The sequence below is a fragment of the Mizuhopecten yessoensis genome, unplaced genomic scaffold, assembly GCF_002113885.1.
Source record: "Mizuhopecten yessoensis strain PY_sf001 unplaced genomic scaffold, ASM211388v2 scaffold419, whole genome shotgun sequence".
Classification (NCBI taxonomy): Eukaryota; Metazoa; Mollusca; class Bivalvia; order Pectinida; family Pectinidae; genus Mizuhopecten; species Mizuhopecten yessoensis.
Window position 1 is genome coordinate 631,659 of NW_018403537.1, and position 20,121 is coordinate 651,779.

At 34.5% G+C, this 20,121-nt stretch overlaps 1 protein-coding gene across 3 annotated transcripts in view; it reads right to left on the reverse strand.

Moving 5' to 3' along the window:
* Nucleotides 1-496: 496 nt before the first annotated feature.
* Nucleotides 497-20,121, reverse strand: part of LOC110448199 (phosphoenolpyruvate carboxykinase, cytosolic [GTP]-like) — a 33,424-nt gene continuing 13,799 nt past the window's right edge. The window contains exons 1-10 of one of the 3 annotated variants that reach the window (XM_021494340.1): nt 19,564-19,776; nt 9,396-9,656; nt 8,675-8,859; nt 8,108-8,311; nt 6,713-6,900; nt 6,047-6,260; nt 5,296-5,497; nt 4,538-4,641; nt 4,110-4,205; nt 497-2,934 (exon numbers count right to left, since the gene is read on the reverse strand). In XM_021494340.1, the coding sequence (XP_021350015.1) occupies nt 2,474-2,934; nt 4,110-4,205; nt 4,538-4,641; nt 5,296-5,497; nt 6,047-6,260; nt 6,713-6,900; nt 8,108-8,311; nt 8,675-8,859; nt 9,396-9,656; nt 19,564-19,589 (1,941 nt within the window). In that variant the 5' untranslated portion in view covers nt 19,590-19,776 and the 3' untranslated portion in view covers nt 497-2,473. Of the gene's footprint in view, nt 2,935-4,109; nt 4,206-4,537; nt 4,642-5,295; nt 5,498-6,046; nt 6,261-6,712; nt 6,901-8,107; nt 8,312-8,674; nt 8,860-9,395; nt 9,657-19,563; nt 19,777-20,121 lie in introns of those variants that run through there. The other 2 variants (XM_021494334.1, XM_021494327.1) reach the window with 2 other exon arrangements.

Sequence of the window (20,121 nt, forward strand, 5' to 3'; positions counted from 1 at the left end):
ACCCTGAGCATTTTGGTTATTCAGAAGAAGTTGTTTAAAGGTTTTTTAATACAATTGACCCCTGTGACCTTGAATATAATTGAAGGTCATTCATTTGAACAAACTTGGTAGCCCTTCACCCAAGCATGCTACTGGCCAAATATCATCTCCCTGGGCATTTTGGTTATTGAGAAGAAGATGTTTAAAGTTTTTGACATATTTGACCCCTGTGACCTTGAAAATAGGTGAAGGTCATTTATTTGAACAAACTTTGTAGCCCTTCATCCAAGTTTGCTTCTGGCCAAATATTGACACCCTAGGCCTTTCGGTTATTAATAAGAAGTCGTTTAAAGTAAAATATTGACACCGGACGACGGACGGACGGACGGACGACGGACGGACAGCCGACGGACGCCGCGCCACGGCATAAGCTCACTTGGCACTTCGTGCCAGGTGAGCTAAAAACAATTACCGTTACTCATCTAAAAATATTTTTACAATCAATAAAAATTAATAGAACAATAATTAACAATAATAATTAAAAAATTATATTATACGAATAAGTCTGAAAAATCAATGAAATATTACAGACTAAGACCCTGAATAATAGCGAAATAAAATTAAAACAACAAATCTGATGATTATAAATTAGTAACAAAATTTCCTTTCAAACATGGATTTAGTCAGCTAAGTGACTGGAATGTTTACAAGACACTTGATAAGATATAAAAAATAAGTCGCAAGTTAGAAGTAAAAAAAATCTTTCTGTTTTTAATATAAATTCCATGGAGATGAAAGAATAATTTATTCAAATGTTACGAAAATTTTGAATTATCAAATATTCTGATTTGATTTCAGTAAACAAGAATGAAAAAATGAAGATGTACGAAATGATTTGATAGAATTAGGAACATTAAAATATACTTGTATATAAAATAATTACAAAATAAAATATCACATCTTAAAAATATTAACAAATTCCCAACAAAAACATGTGTATCTCCGTTATGTACGATGAATAAACATCATGTACTTCAAAACAAAAATATTTACAGGAATTCACACATTTTTCCATACCTCTTAAACCTCTTCTCAAATATCATACAATATTTTCCTCTCTCTTAAAATACGAATATGAATTAATGAATGTCAATTAGAAATGATGAATACATATTGTTGCAAGAATATAATTTCAAGTAGGAAATATATGCATATCAACATTCAAAAATATATCCTGATTTTTGTACAGTAAAAAAGTTCTGTAATTACCTCAAAAATATTTGTTTTAACTTTTTTCTTGGATGCCTTTTGAAATATTTTCCTTAAAAAAACTGGTTTTGTTGATTGAATCGTTTTAATTCCAGATAAGAAAAAAATTGAAAATATGAATATGTTTTCTGAATAAGATGCAAAAGGTTGGAAAAATGAATTTCATTGAAAACACAAATGGTGCACTTAAATCTGTTCATATATTGGTCCTATTATTGTAAACACAACTATGACAAGACTTTAAAATGAATGAGATTTCTCTTTGAATGGTGAAAGTTGGCATCAGTATGCAGGGTGTTACCTCCCTTGGTATGAAAATGAACAGATGCTTAAAACAAACTCTTAATTATATTCGGACATATAATTGAATTAATATTTACAGCATTTATTATTTCTTAAGATTCATGCATTTTTGAATTGAACAACAATATAATTACACTGATTTCATAATGTACTGAAATGTAATTACTTGAATCATATACGTTTTCAAAACTATTCATGAAAATTTACTAGTTAAAACTCATCCAGTATAAAAAGCTATTCGATACAAGTCCCTCACCGAAAATTAAATGAAATATATTCTCTCTAAAATTACAATAAAATATAAAACTGGATTGAACTATCAATACCATTTAAGGCACTGGCCACAATGTAAATATACCAAACTGAATATGATTACAATCTAATTAGGCTTTGGAGGACAGGAAAATTCTACTGTCATAATATAACTGATCCACGTGTATCAATATTGTACCGGTTCTATACTTCCCTCAAATTGCGATCAACTCCACAGGAGTCTAAATTAATCTACTCCATCACCTCAATTTGACACCCTGTATAATAGGACACCCTGTATAATACGACACCCTGTATAATAAATACGACACCCTATACATTACGTCCCCATGTATACTGCAATGCCCTGAGTACTCTTACACCATCGGAGTGGTATAAAACGAAATCAGTACGTGAGATGATTGTCCTGATGTGATAAATGACTTTGAACATCTATACAATAATAACAGCTGCTCGTGTCTGTCACCAAATCTTCAAAAATGAAACTCTCCATTTTGATGACTTTGTTTTAACCTTTGTGTAAGTCAGCCCAATTTCATTTAAAAGTTCACACACATTCTAAGTACTAGAAACCACAATGTCTTGAGATGATCTATGTTAACGGAGTGCATAGTAAAGTACAGGACTTTGTTGTAGATGGACAGGAAGTTTACAACATGCTATTCACTCGCTTTTCTAGATTCTGTAGCTCCGTTGTAATGGCTGGTGGAAGGTCCTCATGAACTTGCTCATCAAAGTATTTTGCAACGTCCACCACTTCTTGTAACCAGCTTTCCTTCGGTAGACGAAACAATTCCTTCATGTCCACTTTTTCAGTCAAACCTTCCATATTAATAGAACCCTTTTTCGGTATGTATCCTACGGCGGACATCTTGGCACAGTCTTCTCCGTCGATACGACGGAAGATCCAGTCCAACACACGTGCGTTTTCCCCGAATCCTGGCCAGATGAATTTGCCTTCATTATTCTTCCTGAACCAGTTGACGTGGTAGATCTTGGGCAGATGAAGGCCGGGCTTTTCCTGGAAACTCAGCCAGTGCTGTAGGTAGTGGCCAAAGTTGTACCCAAAGAACGGACGCATGGCGAACGGGTCATGCATGATGACTTTGCCTGTTGAAGTAAAATTAAATTACTCAATAGCAGAAACAAAGATATATGATAATCCTTAGTAATGTTATGTTATTTTTTTCCTTCTAAATTGTTTGGTGGAAATGTTTTCCCTTACAAATGCCATTGAAATATATCGTTTAATAATGTCAGTCAACATGTTTCTTTTCAAGCTCATCAGTAAATACAAAATCTGAAAACATATTTCAATACTGGAATTTTAATAACACCTTTACAAACTTAAGAAATGGTAAAAAGTTAAAAAACAATACCTCCGGTTGAAAGATTTTAATATTTTTCAGTCATTCAATTTCAAACATTGATATTGAGGTGAAAATATTTACCAAGTACATGGTATTTTCTATTTTTATTCAAATATTAATGTTGTCCCCATATTTACTTACAATGAAATCAATTCACCAAATAAAAATCCAGGTTTAGCTCTATATAGGTCTTGGTAAGGATGAACTGGCATACATTGTACACTGATTTTGTTAGAATGGAGATCTCATAATTTTGATTATTCAAGATTATTCCTATGTGATAAGAATTTTAAAAATACTTTTGTTTAACTTCTCATGTTTCTTCTTAATTATATGAAACTTTGACTTGTTTTTAGAACTAACTTAAACGTTAAAGACCATTAGAGTTGCAAAAATCCACATTTTGTGATTATACACAAATTATCCAAATATAAATTGTCTCCCTTGGTTTGAAAAGAATCCATGATATGAAGAAATAAAAATCATCATCCATCCTTTTATTACAAATTTGTGATATTTCTAATGTGACTGAATCTACAAATCTACAAATCTTATAACATTGATGTCTTCAAGTGTGAACAATTAGTAAGAAATATGTGTTAGCCCAAGTTTCCTCTGGCCCTGACACCAGACTAAGACATTTTGACAGAGCCCACACCAGACATCTATCTGTCAAAATGAATGAGTCTGGTGTCAGGGCCAGATGAAACTTGGGCTACGTAGGTGGGTGTATTATGGTGGAATATATTATGACGGTGAGAAAATGTTGGAAAACACAATTAACGAAGGCTGCTTGTGGCCTTAAGTTGATTATTTTTCCAACTTTTCGAATCTCGAGTGTCCGTATACGCTTATGATAAGCATGGTGACCCAGATAATCTCATTAAATGTACTGGGTATTTAAACGGTACTTACTCTGGTGTTCAGCAGCAGCCGTAGCCTCTGACCTCATGGAAGCACCAATGTAGACGCCATGCTGCCAGTTCAAGGCTTCATACACCAGTGGCACACCTGTAACAGGTAATCATGTTGTATTACTATTTACTTCGGATCATATTGTGATTATTTTAGATGTACAACAAAATCATAATTTACAGATCTTTATGTTCTATAAAAAGATGATTAAAGTAAAGAAAACTATCTTTCGAACTATGTTAATCTAATTTTTCACAGGAATATAAATATATTTCAAGGTATTTATGTTCTGACGGGTCTGACAAACAGTCCTTGCAAACAGTCATTAAATTTTTTTCTTTTTTATATATATATGTATAGAATTGCTTAATAGTACCAAAATTTCCATTTTTTCTAAGTGTGAAGCAGAGATTTAGAAATGTACTGACCTTCAGGGCGTCTTCCTCCAAAGATTATAGCATCAATAGGGACTCCCTCGGGACTCTCCCAGGCTGGGTCCATGATTGGACACTGGGCAGCTGGTGTACAGAACCTATGGATACAATGGTCAGCTATGGTCAGCTATGGTCAGCTATGGTCAAAAAGTTTCCCTACCTTACATTGTAGTATACACCTTCTCTTTGAAATTTTAGTTTCAGCAAATTTTTTTCTATTTAAAATAGTTATAAGACAAAAAGTGAAATGACCTTAGATGTATACATCTGTCAGTGAATATCACTTTCTGTCCTTTAAGTGTGAAAACACTCTATAACCAGGCACCTTGGACCTCCAGGAATACTGGAGATTTTAACAATCGATACAAAATATTGCAAGCAATACACATATAGCCCACTTCTGCTGGAAAAACTTCAGTAGCGAAAACATACCAAGGGTCCTAGTCCCACACTTTCAGACAAACTTTAGACGCAAAAATGTACAAAAAGTCATGACACTGTATATAGTGAGTGGGGCACAAGATCTGATTTCAGTGCAAAACACTTTGCCAACCCAAGAGGTACTCATTTACAAAATTTGGCTATTGTGGGTGAAAGATTATTTGAGGTAAGCCCTTGACAAATAGCGCACTGATATTTTGACTGTTGGATGGAGTGCAAATCTCAAGTCTCCTTTGACAGTTCTAGAGGGGGCGGGAGGTGGGGGGCTAATATAGAGAGGACCAAACACAAGGAAATCCTGATGACCCTACCGAGAGTTGGGATGAGCTGCATGTCCGCCGTCCTTAGGTGTCCAGTCCTCAACATTAAGCCAGGAGGTGACAGATGTATCTTTCGTCTCATTCTCCATGCCTTCCCAGAATACACTGCCATCTGAGGTTTCCGCCACGTTTGTAAACACAGTATTACTCTTAACCGTCTCCATGGCGTTGGGATTGGTTTTCATTGAAGTTCCTATAAACAATACAATTACATTTAATATTACATGAACATGAACATTTTACAATTTTTGTTTCTGTTTACTAAGCCTTCTTTTTTTTCAGGTCCCTTATGCAGGTGGTCTCTTAATACAGGTTCAAATCAAAATGAAATCAACAATAAGGAACATTTTAGGTGGTCCCTTAACACAGGTGGTTTCTTAATGGAGGTGCATGGTTACATGAACATTATGTACAAAACTATAATAACAATTTCAAAATGTGTTTTTTGTTTGTTATAATACACTATTCAAATTACTATGAACAGATAACATAGCAGAAAATTGAGTCTCACCACTAATAATTAAGGATAGTGATTTAGAAGAAAGACATCAAGTATTCTGGTGTCTTGTCACTAGAACTAAATAGTTTCTTTATTTTCACAGTTAATATATTTCGAGTCTTTAACCCTTCCACCCCTATATAATTTAGTAAACTCTACCAGGCATTGATCAGGGTGAGTCCAATATGGTCTACAGTGGTGAAAGGGCGAACATAAAAACTTTTTGTCATTTTTGAATTGTACCTGGAGCCACTCCAAAGAATCCGGCCTCTGGGTTAATTGCTCTGAGGCGGCCATCTTTGTCGAATCTCATCCAGGCGATATCGTCGCCGACACAGGTGATTTTGTAGCCTGGGAGGGACGGGTTCATCATAGCAAGGTTGGTTTTGCCACAGGCACTTGGGAATGCGGCAGCGATGTATTTCTTCTCACCCTTAGGGTTCTCAATTCCCAGGATCTAAATACATTGAAATAAAGATGTTGTTTATCATTCTTTTTGAAATGATATCTTGTTGATTACACAGTAATTTTGAACTTAAAATACTTTGAAACCTTTTTTACAATACTGTGAAATCAGTAACTTTTGTGAGGATTTTAATTTCGTTGATTTCGTGGGTATTCTCCATCCACAAATTAATAGGTCTATGAAGTAGTTATGGTACAATTTTGAAATAAAGCAAGTCTTCGTTTGAGTGGATACTTATTATCCACAAATTCATGAACACATGAAATTGTCTTTTGCCAGGAAACCACGAAATTTGGGCGCCATGAAAATATCTGATTTCACAGTAGTTTGAATCCAAAAGCATGATGCATTATGTCTTAAATCTAACAATAATGAAAATTGTTTTCATTCAGAAAAAAAAAGAAGAAAAAAGAAAAAATAATCTCTTTCATCAATATACCCACCAACATGTGTTCAGCTAACCATCCCTCTCTTTTGGCGAGTATGGATCCAAGACGCAGAGCGAAACATTTTTTGCCGAGGAGCGAGTTTCCACCGTATCCACTGCCAAAAGAGCAGATCTCGTTCCTGGCCGGCAAGTGAGCGATAATGGTATTCTGAGGATCGCATGGCCAGTTGTTTTTCAGGGGCTCTGGAAGCAAAAGGGAGACAATTCTCAACAGATTCTTCCATGTAAGAACAACAGCATTTCGAAAAAGAAAAAAAAAGAAAACATTCAGGCATGAACTGAAAAATAGCTTTTAGTTTTAAAAGGGGTTTGGAAAGTTTCAAATTTGTAAATTTTTGATTTGAGTATTCAAGAATAATTTTTCAAAAAAGTCCTCTACCTAAATTGATGAACTTTAAATGTGGTCATTTTTGCAAGTCATACTTTTGACATTTGTCCTTTCAAATATTTTAACCTTAATGGTGTTCAATACGCTCAATGCTTGATACCCGTTGTTTTCGATATATAAGTGTTCAGTGTGTTATTGTGTTCAATATGTTAGTGTTCAAAGTGTAATTGTAATCAATATCTTAGTGTTCAATGTGCAGTTGTGTTCAATGTGTTTTTGTGTTATTGTGTAATTGTGTTCAATATGTTATTGAGTTCAATGTGTAATTTTGTTCAATGTGTAATTGTGCTATTGTGTTCAATGTGTAATTGTGTTCAATATGTAATTGTGTTATTGTGTTCAATAAGTAATTGTGTTCAATGTGTAGCTGTGTTGTGTTCAATGTGTAATTGTGTTATTGTGTACAATGTGTAATTGTGTTCAATGTGTTATTGTGTTCAATGTGTTATTGTGTTCAATTTGTAATTGTGTTATTGTGTTCAATGTGTAATTGTGTTATTGTGTTCAATATGTAATTGTGTTCAATGTGTTCAATTCTTATTGTGTTCAATATGTAATTGTGTTATTGTGTTCAATGTGTAATTGTGTTATTGTGTTCAATGTGTAATTGTGTTCAATATGTTATTGTGTTCAATGTGTTATTGTGTTCAATTTGTAATTGTGTTATTGTGTTCAATGTGTAATTGTGTTCAATGTGTTATTGTGTTATTGTGTTCAATACTTAAAAGTGATCAATATTCTGTATATTAGTGTTTAATACATTGTGTTCAATATATTCAATTCTTAATACTGTTTGTGTGCATATGTTCGTTAACTTAGCTACACAAAATTAGCAAACATTTTGCACTTTTTCTTAATGTTATATAAAATTGAAATAAAAATAGTGAAATTACGCGGGTAACAGTGAATTTTTAAAAAAAACATTTATTTTGAACAAGAATTTCGAAAATTCTGGAGGTTGATTTGAAGGTGATGTTGTGGTACCATTGTCCAAGTTCTTACCCGTGAGAGGGAGAGGCCTGCCCACAGAGTGAAGTGCCTTAACAAAGTCGGAGTCACCCAGCGTATCTAGGACCTTGGCACCCATACGTGTCATGATCCTCATGCTGGCCACAACGTATGCCGAGTCTGTAAGCTGTACTCCGATCTTGGACAGAGGTGAACCGATAGGCCCCATACTGAAGGGTATCACATACATGGTCCTTCCTGTTGAACACACAAAAATTCTGGTGAATCTTTCGTTAAAGTTTCATTAAATAACTAACATTTCATTTAATATGTAAACCACACTTGACCATTTTAATTATATTTTATTTATTTCACAATAATCATAAAACATGTTCATCATCTTATATTTATCAGTTTTGCTGGCCCAGATGTAGCGTGCATCTAAAAGACAATCCTCCTTGTACTTTAATTTTCTAAACCACATGGACACTAAATATGGCAGATACGGTACCTACTTGACCAACCACAGGTAAATACACCTGTGACCCAAATTTTATTATATTTTTGGAAGTAATGAAAGGATACCATTTGGAATACACAAAAATACAACATATTCCCTACCACTCATGCAGCCGGGAAACCTCAGGTCCATCTCCTTTTCCAGGTTATCCGGACTGATCCAGTTTCCAAGTGTGCCAGATATGCCTGCTTTACGGACCGGAATTGTGTCACGCTCATTTTCCGTGGACATGAATGTCAATTTCTCCACTCTGGCAACATCAGCAGGGTCAGTTCTGGCCAGCCAACTGTAGGGGAAGTAATTAACTCCCTTCATGATACATGTATATACAAAAAGACTGGTCAACAGAAATATAGACCCGGTGAATTTGTTTCAGAATTTTATTTATTACAAACTGTTGGTAGAGAAATATGTTTTAAGACTATCTGATATAATAACTTACGTTTATATTTGCTAATTAAAAACTTCAGCACTCAAACCGGACAGGCAATAAATATTTTGGCTTTCCAGAAACAACAGACATTTTTTTCAGAATATCTATTATCCTCTGGTTTCAGATGCAGAATACACAATTATTAAACATTTTATGTCCTGTTACAGTATATTGAATTTCATAAGCATTAGAGAAAAACTTGAGAATAAAAATTCAAATAATATTAATCCAAGATAAAGTTTAAGGAAAATCAACAAACCAAAACAAAAGTTAAATCATGTCTATTAAAGAGGACGATTAAACTCATCAAAGTATTTTCATTGTAACAAGTCCCAGACCTGAAGGGTTTAGAGGAACTTGCCTTACCTACAGATTAGTATGAAACTTACCAGTTGTCCATCTTTGGCAGGGGTTTGATCATGCCATCTTTCTGGAGGAGGTAGAGCAGGAGGTTATTCTCCCCTTCAGACCCGTCACAGATGTGGACGGAGGACGGTTGACATAGTCGCATGTTGTGGTCCACGTATGCTTGAACTTTCTTGGGTAACTGGTTCCATTTTCCATAGAGGATGTTTGGCACAGAGTGGTATCCACTTCGGGTTTTCGGGATTGATACAGATTCCTTTATAAGGCGGGACGCAAACTTCACACTGCAACGAACAAAATGGGACAATTTTTTGTAGATTTAAAATGGTATGTTTATACAACTTATGGCAGGTCAATTCACATCGATAAATTACTGCTGCTGCAAAAAGGCTTCCATTCTAATATCCTAATAAAATAGTGGCCCAAACTGAGAGATAAAAGCCACAAATTACCTCCCTTGTGACGAATTACCTCCCCTGACACTGAGCTTTCATTTAACCCTTGGCAATTTCGAAATTACAACCTTGGCTATTAGCGATTTCAGAACTAGAGAAGTCAAATTACTTTTTCCTCTGAAACATGGAGAGTCGTTTCCAATCAATAGTCAAAGCTAGTTTTGGGGATTCAAAAACATACTCTCTAGGGTTTAATTACTGAAACGTTATCTGCAAAATATGACTTAGTCAGCAATGTATGCTTTAAGCCAGCAGGGTGAACTGAATATGGCCAACAGTTTTACTTGTACACTTGTTGCAATTTACCTGGTGGTGGTATTTTGTAGGATCTTTCAATTTTTCATACAAGTCCTTTAGAACATCATTTTCAAAATGTTGAATGCTGGATTAAGTACATTCAATTACAATTGACTTAATACCTGTAGAGGGTTCACAAAATGTATGTCCAATAGGGGTTTAGGACTTCAACACAACGAAATCCATGCCTCAAGATATGATAAAGAAACATCTGAGTTGGAAAAAATGCCAGCTCCTTCGTAGTTCCTGGCTAAGTTATCGGTCAAAATGATACAAACTTAAGGATCCTCATACCACTGTGGCTGTAAACTAAGTGTTGGAAATTGTTTTTTCACACATTACTTTACCTTTGATGAACCATTTCTGATGAGAAAACCGTACCTTGTGGGACTTTTGTGAGAGATAATAAAGATGAACTAAAATAATTATAACTATAATCAACAATTGTGTTCTGAAAGTGAATAATTGTGTGGGGTAAGACCGGGATTCCAACCCTGGACTAATACTTGTCGCTGTAACCGATTGAGCTACTCCAGGTCAAAGAAAGTGTCCCGTCCTGTGCTACAGTCGGGATTCGATCGATCTAACCCTGGACTTATACTTATCACTCTAACAGTTTGAGCTACCTTGATCAGGTCAAAGGAAGTGTCCTGTCCTGTCCCGAGTGTTTAACAGTTATATCTAAACGAAAGTTAAGGGGAGGTTACTGTACATGAATATAGGAAAACCCACAGTGCAGTGGAACTGAGGGATCCTTTAGGGAGGTCTCCTTTGATGAGACTTATGAATCCCTGAACCTCCATTAGCATATACATAGCTGTTATAATGGACTGGTAAATATCCTGAAAGGAACATGTAGACCTGTGCCGCTTTATTTGTTTTCCAAATAAATACTATGTTAGGAAATTTTCACCCAGTGAGAGAAACCCATATTATCCCAGTTGTTATTATTTAGCTCTTCACATTGAACTCATTCACCCCTGAAAACACATTTGAACTCTTCCAATTCAAAGGATGGAATAGTTCATTATGAAATTTCAGGGGTAAATGAGTTAGTTAATTACTATGTACGCTATGTTTTCCATCGATGTTCATTGTAATGATAAGTTTGACCTCATTACAGTGGGCGAAAAAGACCAAAGTTAAACTACATAGAAAAAAATTCTGGTATACACAAGTAACATTTTCGGTTAATATAACTTTTTCAGTTAACTGATCCCTAAGTGTCGCTCAGTTCAATAGCATTTTGTCTAGATGACCGACTAGAACATAAACTGACTTTACGGTTTTCGCAATGCTTTTATGTTTTATTTGCCCTTTTGAAAAAGTTTGTCATTTCAAACCAAATCTTTTTCAGAACCTGAGGTAGCCCGATAGGTTTAAGACAGCTCACATTAATGTACCACATTATTATTCCAAAGAGACCTGGGCCCGTATTCATGAAGCCGTTCTCATGCTCAAGCATGGATTATGTGCTCGAGCCTAATTTCTTGTTCTGGTTATAACTCAATAAATAAATCTTATTTTGTCAATGATTTGGAAACATTTTGAAGAGACTTAAAGCCGATTACTGTTTTCAATGTTTACATTTGACTTTCACATGATCTAAGCGAGTTACCCAGAAAGTTGGTTTGAGCAAAGATTACATGCTTGAGCATGAGAACGGTTTCATGAATACGGGCCCAGGGTTTTATTAAGAATAAATATTGTAAGTGGTATCAATGGGACAGTGTGTGTATATAAAAAACATGAACATCATATTATATGTAGGTTTGCTCCCTGGATTGAACATATTGATGTCCTCAATGTATATAATATTACAAATTCAGAACATCCATTGATCTTTTGCCGAGTCCACTGATCCCCTGAGATCCATACACAGGACTGTTTAACATTGAATATCAATATCTAACGTATGAATATTAATGTAAATGGGGCATTTCCAGCACCAGACACCATATTGATATGTATATCCTTCAATAAATAAATAAAATAAATATACAACATTTGATATAACGCCCTATCTATATATAGCTAGCTAACATAAGCCACTCTAAAGCGCTTTACAGTACATAGAAACAATTGTATACAGTCAATACAATTAACATATATATTAATCAATACAATATTGAGAAATTCGCCGGAGCTGCATTATCAGGTGCTAACTACTAGTCCTATGCCACCTGGTTAATATCTCCCTATGTGTTTATGCCTGTGTGTGTGCTGGAGATGTAGTGGGACCGTGCTTCCAACGGTATCATTTATAGTGCCACCTCACTTGAATGCTACAGCACAGATACCGCAACACCCACCCCAGGCCATTTTATACTCCACCTGGGTTGTTGGAGTTGTGTGGGCAGGAGAAAAATACTTTCTCTGAATATTCCATGCATACGGCGACTTCGGGGATTGAACCCCGGCCGCCTGCTTGGAAGGCCGGAGTGTTAACCACTCAACCAATCCGCCCTGGAGGCCAACACATAACCTCTAAATCAAAGTAAGGGATGGGCTTATTACAGGACAATATGAAAGCACTTGTTGGCCTATCTTACTGAACTTAAGTGGTAGAAATATAGATATGTGTGGGCTTGTAGCCAGGCATGGACTTTTAATATTGCAGATAAACATGGTACATTAAAGCTAACAATGCAAAGTTAACTATCGACAAGCTTAACACACCTGCTGACGCAGAATTTGCAACACAGTTTTAAAAAGAAAGTTATGCAGTCTATCAACTTTGTCTTTCTGTTTACCAGGGATTTTATTTATATGTTATAATGCCGTTAACACTAAAAAAAGGCACAATGAAGGCCCATAACATGCAACATCAGCTTTTGGATAATAAAACTTATTCTAATCTGTGTTAATTTGGTGTTTTACATCAGAAAAAGGCAACATAGGCAAAACAAGTTATAATTTGCCGACGTTAAGTAACATGCATGAGAAGGGGGAAAAAAAGTTTGTGATTGAATGTGATGCCTAACTGAAATGAACAATAAACCTTGAGGGGTGTTTTAACCCTTTCACCACTGTAGACCATAATGGACTCATTCATATCAATGCATGGTAGAGTCTACTTAAATAACATAGGGCTGAAAGGATTAAAACAGATAAATTTGATTCATTATTATACTGTGGTATAGCTCCACCAGCTTGTACACAATGCTCAATCTAGTTACATTTATTTGTTGTATTTTAGCTTTATGAATTAAACCAAACCCTATACGTATCATTTAAATTACAAATGAAATTTTAATGTATTCTAAAATCTTAACAATTAATGATTTTGATGGCTGCTCAAAATTCAATATACATGTATTCATTTAATTTAGACGTGACAATATATTTTTTCTCAATTTTTGCCATTATAATACAAAACAAACATTATTTACATTTTCATATATATACAATGTATAGAGCTGCGCTTGACTTGGAACAGAACTTCTTTGTTGTAAATCTATATATATATATGTACCCCTTATCACCGTTTGAAAAGGCAGCTTGATAAATTTATTGAATTAGAAATGTAAGATTTGCTTGAGATTTAAATTAGTACATAGTTCCAAGGTATATATACCGGGGGTAATAAATACCACAGTAATATATTGTTGTTGTAGTCACGAAGTTGCACTATTCAATATTTAAATAGCCACACTGGTACAAGTAACGGTAATTGTGTTCTTTTGTGCACAGGCAAGGGTCTTAAGATTTAAGACCAAACAAACAGACGATTACGTCACATTATCTCAAGGGACTAAACCCCATTTAAATACCACTTAAATATATATATCATGCACAAAAAATTCAAGGTGGACTTTGGACTGGTTACAAGCAGACATGTTCATTATTAATAGGTATAGATTCCATTTCAAGACCATTTAACCAAGTTTACATTTAAATTTTTCCGGGCAGAACATTTAGCTATATTATATATAGCAAATTATTTGAATGAGCTTGGTTTTTAATATCCCAATCTGAAAAAAAACTATCTGGGTTCGCCTAAATTTTCCAGCTAAAATATACAAAAGTTTCCATTACAAAATCCGTCTAGCTTAATGATCCCCGTGACCACTGTCAAAAACAGCATTTAACTATAATTACACATTGGAAACAGCGTATTTTTTTCGGCCTCCCTGCATTTATATAGCTAATTTGATAAACCAGCAACTTTTATGGAAAAAAAGATGGTGAATAAACAAAATATAATTGACAACAGTGTTCCGAGTGTAAAAAATCAGCGGGGCTCATACACTGAAGATTCGAACCCGTGACCTCAGTTTGTTATACCATCTCTCTAACTGTCTGAGTTACCTCCTCGACCGAGATATCCTGGCCGAAAAGAAATCAAGGAGAAATTACTGTATTTCATGAATTCTTAAGTTAAGATTCCGCCTAAAGTTGGCACAGAAAGATTATACTCAAAGCGTGTCGTAAAAAAAGTTTCAAGCTAATATAAGTGCAATCTGCTGAAAGATTCTGTCCCAAGTCCATCTACAAAAACGTCCACTCTCATGGCCTGTTTAACATAAAATTTATCCTACCCTTTTCAGCTTGACATTCATGACATATAAGTATAGTAAGTATTTTATTTCCTTTTAAAACCACAGTAAATTCAGGGCGTGAGAGCCACCATGCAGAGATAATTTAAAAACGTACATAAAATGTAACCCAGATTCACAGCTTGGCATCAAATGACTATTAACTATATATAAACTGCACATGGTTTGGTTCACTGTATATAAACAAGATACCGGGAAAGATCAAATTTCTTTCAGAATCCCAAAATTTTCATTTTTACATAGAGACTATTATCACCACCTTTTGAAGCTGAACGTAGAAAAAAAACATATCAGTTTAGATGTCAACTGAAGTGTGAATACCTTTTTTATGTGTTCTTTGTAACTCAATCTCGGGCCATTTGTTCCATATACAGGTCACAACACTTCCCCAAAACATGGTATGTTTAACAAGAGGTTTAAACTAAACAACTCTGTCCGGGACAATTTTTAAAAACAGTTGCCTGTATATACTACAATTATTAGATGTTTTAATAAAGAAAATATTGCACACTTACATATATGTTGTGTAAGAGAATGTCATCACAGATTTTTTTTATATATTTACATATATATGATGGTTAATAATTTAATGTTGTCATGATGTAGCCCGCCTGTTTCTATCTTTGGTTTTCATTCCGTCCAGAGTGGAATATAATGTACTGGGGGTTACGTCAAGATTTAATATTTTTGACATACAACTGAACAACAAATGTACAAACAACACAAAATATTCAAACGCGGCCAGTCTGATTAAATACAAAATGTATTATCTGTAATTATAACTCACCAAGAACAAAAAAGATTACATTTAACTTATTCACACCTACGTATCTAAACTGGACTTGCCCATTCTTTGATTTGGTAAGGTTCAAATGTGATTTTAGGGGTTAATGATGGGCCATGGCAAGTTGACCATAATTTTATAAATAAACTTCTCATAACTAAAATATATGCCTTTCTCATAATCTCAGGTGTATAGTAAATTTTCCTGAATGCTGAGTGGATTTTTCCTAACACTACGACAGAGCGACTGGTGGTTTTAAATTTTTAACCTGAGCCCTGGTATCTATTTTATGTACTGGCCTGAACTTCTAAACATGCACTCTAGCATGAACTTTCATTCACCCGATGATATTTGATATAATGATGATGTTCTGTCATGGTAAACTTAATATCAGTCTTTTGAACAAAAATTGTGAAGTTACCACAAAGTCAGGTAAATAGCTTTAAAATCTACATTCTTCCAACCCAGCCGTCGTTACGTGTTTTGATGACGTTTAAATCCACATAAACAAACTGATATTTCTTTTTTGCAAAAGTCAACTGAAGTTCTTATTTTCGATTTGCTGATCTCATTTACAGCTCTGACATTTAACCCTTTCAACCTTATGTAACTTTAGTAGACTCTACCATGCATTGATCTGGATGAGTCCATTACAGTCTACAGTGGTGAAAGGGTTAAAACGAATCCAATGTAATGCACTAAGCACAAACTGACAATATAATAAATATATATAAATATTTATACAAATATATAAATCTCCTGACCCTAGGTTCACCTCTTAAGTACAATTTAAAATACTTCTCAAATAAAATTTTCATCTGACATTCATACTAGGATTATATTAATAATAACAATAATTTGAGGTTCTCATATACCGCTTTATCATGGGTCTCAAAACGGTTCACGGTTATTATCCGTGGTTGTAGGGCCTTTGCAACCAGCCAATATCTTTCTCAACTCCCTGTGGAGCATACAGCCGGCACTCACAGCTAGCATGCTACAATACTAGCACTGCCCAACCACATCCTCATTTACAGCTGAGTAGACTGGAACAAGCTACAGTGCTGGCATGCCGTGACTCGAACCTGCAACCCTCCAGTCACGAGCCTGACGTCCTAACTACCGTGACTCTTTATTCAATTTTGACAGATTTTCTTTTTTATTTCAGTCGCAATGAACACACCCGAAAACTTTAAGAAGTCAGCATGTTTTACCAACCATACCAAAACACACATTTGTGTCAATCCTGCACACGATATGTGCATTCATCTACAATTTCAGAAATTGATACCACCGGCAGAATATTTGTTTATTATATCATATTCGCTGCAAAAATATAAATCCATGGATCATGTTAATATTAAAAAGTATTAGAAATTTTCACAGAATTAATACATCAAAGGTTTATTTTAAAAATTTGAGAAATTAATATTGAAATAAAACACTATGCATGATCAATGTACACAACAGGCCATCACAATATGTCATAGCTTAAAGCTTTCATTCACATATGTTACACCTGAAAAACGTATACGGAATATAAGATAACTATCTTATTAAGATTCAATGTATATAAACAGATATAATGTATTCATTAAGGTGAGGCTCCCTGCGTCGTGGCATAACTAGACTTTATCATAACGCTTAATTCACATCTGATACAGAAATATTACACTATATCATACTACAGGTATTCAAATTTCACATGTGAAACACAGCATGTCTGTCAAAGGTTGATCTCACTGCCGAAAGGACTTTTAGAATTTCATAGTTTAAGGAAGGGGGGGGGGGGGGGGGGAGATAACTAGTCACCTGAAACATTACCCCCAAAACTGTAATTTTTGTGAAAAGAAGTATAATTAATAAATTAATTAATTCTCATACCCATACTGACGTGTATATTGCAGTAAGCGTTCTAATATTTTAACCACATTGTCTACAAGTGAAATTGATCACCTTGGAAAGCTGAAGTTGATGATTCATTGTTTCTACTAGTAGTTCCTCAAACAGCTGTTCCACTGACCTATATCAATAATGTACTTCCAAGTCTTATCAGAAATTTTCTTTTAAAAGCTTTCTTAGTTTTAGACAAACAATTTCCGATAACAAATTTCTCATAATCTCCATGGCTTAGAAGCAAGTTAAAATATTTGTTCATTCTTCAAATGTACAATACAAATAGATTTATTATTACTGCAACATGAAGAAAAAAAAAATCAATGTGATGAGTATTTAAACTTGGAATCAAATGTATCAGGTTTTGTTTCAGTTACATGTAAAATTTTAACAGGACTTAACTTGTTAGCTTTATAGAAATAGACGACATTCTTAATTTCCACTTCTATAAGCTAAAAGTTGGCACGACAGAGAAAGATACAATTAACAAAAATGTAGGATAGTGTTATAAAATTTGGGAGAAATTGTTACTGAATGTTTCCAATAATATATATAATGTACCAGGTAATAACAGGTATGAATATTTTAGGATTTTGAAATTTTAATTAGGTCAGCATAAAGCGGACTATGCTTTGAAAACACAGTGCTAGCTTATCTCTAGTGTGGCTACCTGTCGGGATAGCATGTCCACAGTTATCATGGCTGTCTTATACCTAGAATACCAATGTCATTTCAAGGTCAGCCTATAGCTACCACTCAAGTATAGACTTACTAGGAATTGAGTTTTCGCCTATATGAAATGTATATTTTATATATATATGACAAGTGCTTTGCCAGATATATAAGTTCAGTGTAAAATCAAGCATAAACCATGCATAATGACTCCTTAAAAGGATATGGCAAGCCTCTAACATTTTGAAGGCAAAAAGACATTTCCGGAGGTCATATACACCCATACGGGATCAAATTAACGGGATCCCTGGGCAATTGCATTATAACAGTTAAAAGGAAATTAATTGATTCACATCATATACCTTCAATAGAGCCTCGTTAAAAACACAAAATCAATAAGGCAATACAGATTTTTTCAAATCAATAATTAATTGGCCTGGGTTTTACTGTTTTGCAACAAAGGGATGTATGTCTTTCATTCATAATGAAATAGTATTATATTGAAGCTTGGCCTTATTTTCGAGATTCCAACATGACCAGGTAGATTTTATAATGTATATGTCCACAGGCTAGCAACAAGAATATGGTGTATTCTAAGCTGTGTATACTGGAGCTAGCGGTGGTTGTTTAATCTCACTTTTATGGCAGACTGTGCTTACCTGGTACAAAAAATAAAATTGGGAAAATAAAGCAATATTTTTATTAAAATTAGGAAATTCTTCCTTTCCTTTTTTAAAAATAAAGCATTGTTTTGCTATGGGAAGTATTTTTTGGGGGGAATTAAAGTCACTGGCTAGCAAAATGTAATATCGTAGTCCAAAGAAAATGTATGCTTCTTCCAACTAGAATTATCTGCCATGATCATATGTCGAGTTGTCCTATATAATATATATGCATACATATGAGTGTATTTATATATACTGCTCTTTATTGACCTTATCTGGATAGGCCATAGCTTATCTCGGTGCCCTTGGCCACACTACACTCAACAGGGATCTCCCTACTAATATCTGGATAAAACAATGTAGACTTCTAGTTCTAATCTGGTTTTTATCGTTAAAATAGCGGTCAATATCATCTGACACCAAACACATGTTCACTCATGTTCAAACTATTTGTTGAATATAATTTTTAATTTCAAATGTTAAATTCAGCAATTGTAATAAAAAATATTTTATTCTTCAACAATTTTATACACACCTTTATAATGGTTTCTTCAGTTTTTAAATTTCGCATGATTAGCATAATATGTGCACACTGCACAGTTAATATAAAAATATCAATATTGTCAGTGCAACTGAAATTTCAAGTGACAAAATGTAGTTAAAACTGAGATCTTCATATTATACATGTGAGCTGTTTAAAGAAAGAAAATGTACCAACTTTGCGGAAAATCCGGAACTCGTCTGACGTATCTCTTACTAAAACTATATAGTCACTAGCTGATCCTGAGAAAGGCTGAAGTGTATGAAAATCGCCGATTTGCACGATATAAATCGATTCAAAAGAAAAAGCAAGTATGAATTACCTCCAGAAACTGCGGAAACCGACCATGGTGAGGAATATGGGGGAGAAAGAGTAGAAGATCCTCACGTGTCAACCCCTCCACTGACAGTGAAAGCCAAGCTGAAACCACGCCTCGCCGACGGAGAAGGTCACTTCCGGTACACTCTGGGACCAGGTGCGAATGGAAAATAATCCATGTAATTTTTCTTCCGACCGTTCAAATATCTGTATATGTATACCCCCTTGTATATTTTTTAGTTGTTTTATTTTATCTTGCTTCTGCGTTTTAAAGCCTAACACATTGCTGACAGTCCATAAAAATAATAGATTTTAACATTTCAAAAAACGTCTCGTCAGTTTAAAAAAATAAGATATATTTCAAAAATGTACATATAAGTGCCTTAAAATATAAATAACTTAATAAATAATTATTTATCAGATGTCTCATTAATTAATGAGCGTATATCTCAATTAGCAGATGAGATACAATATATCTTAAAGAATATCAGTCATATTGACGTTTAATAGACTTCCCTGATAAAGCTACAATATCTTTTATTTCAAGGAGTTACTGGAGGCG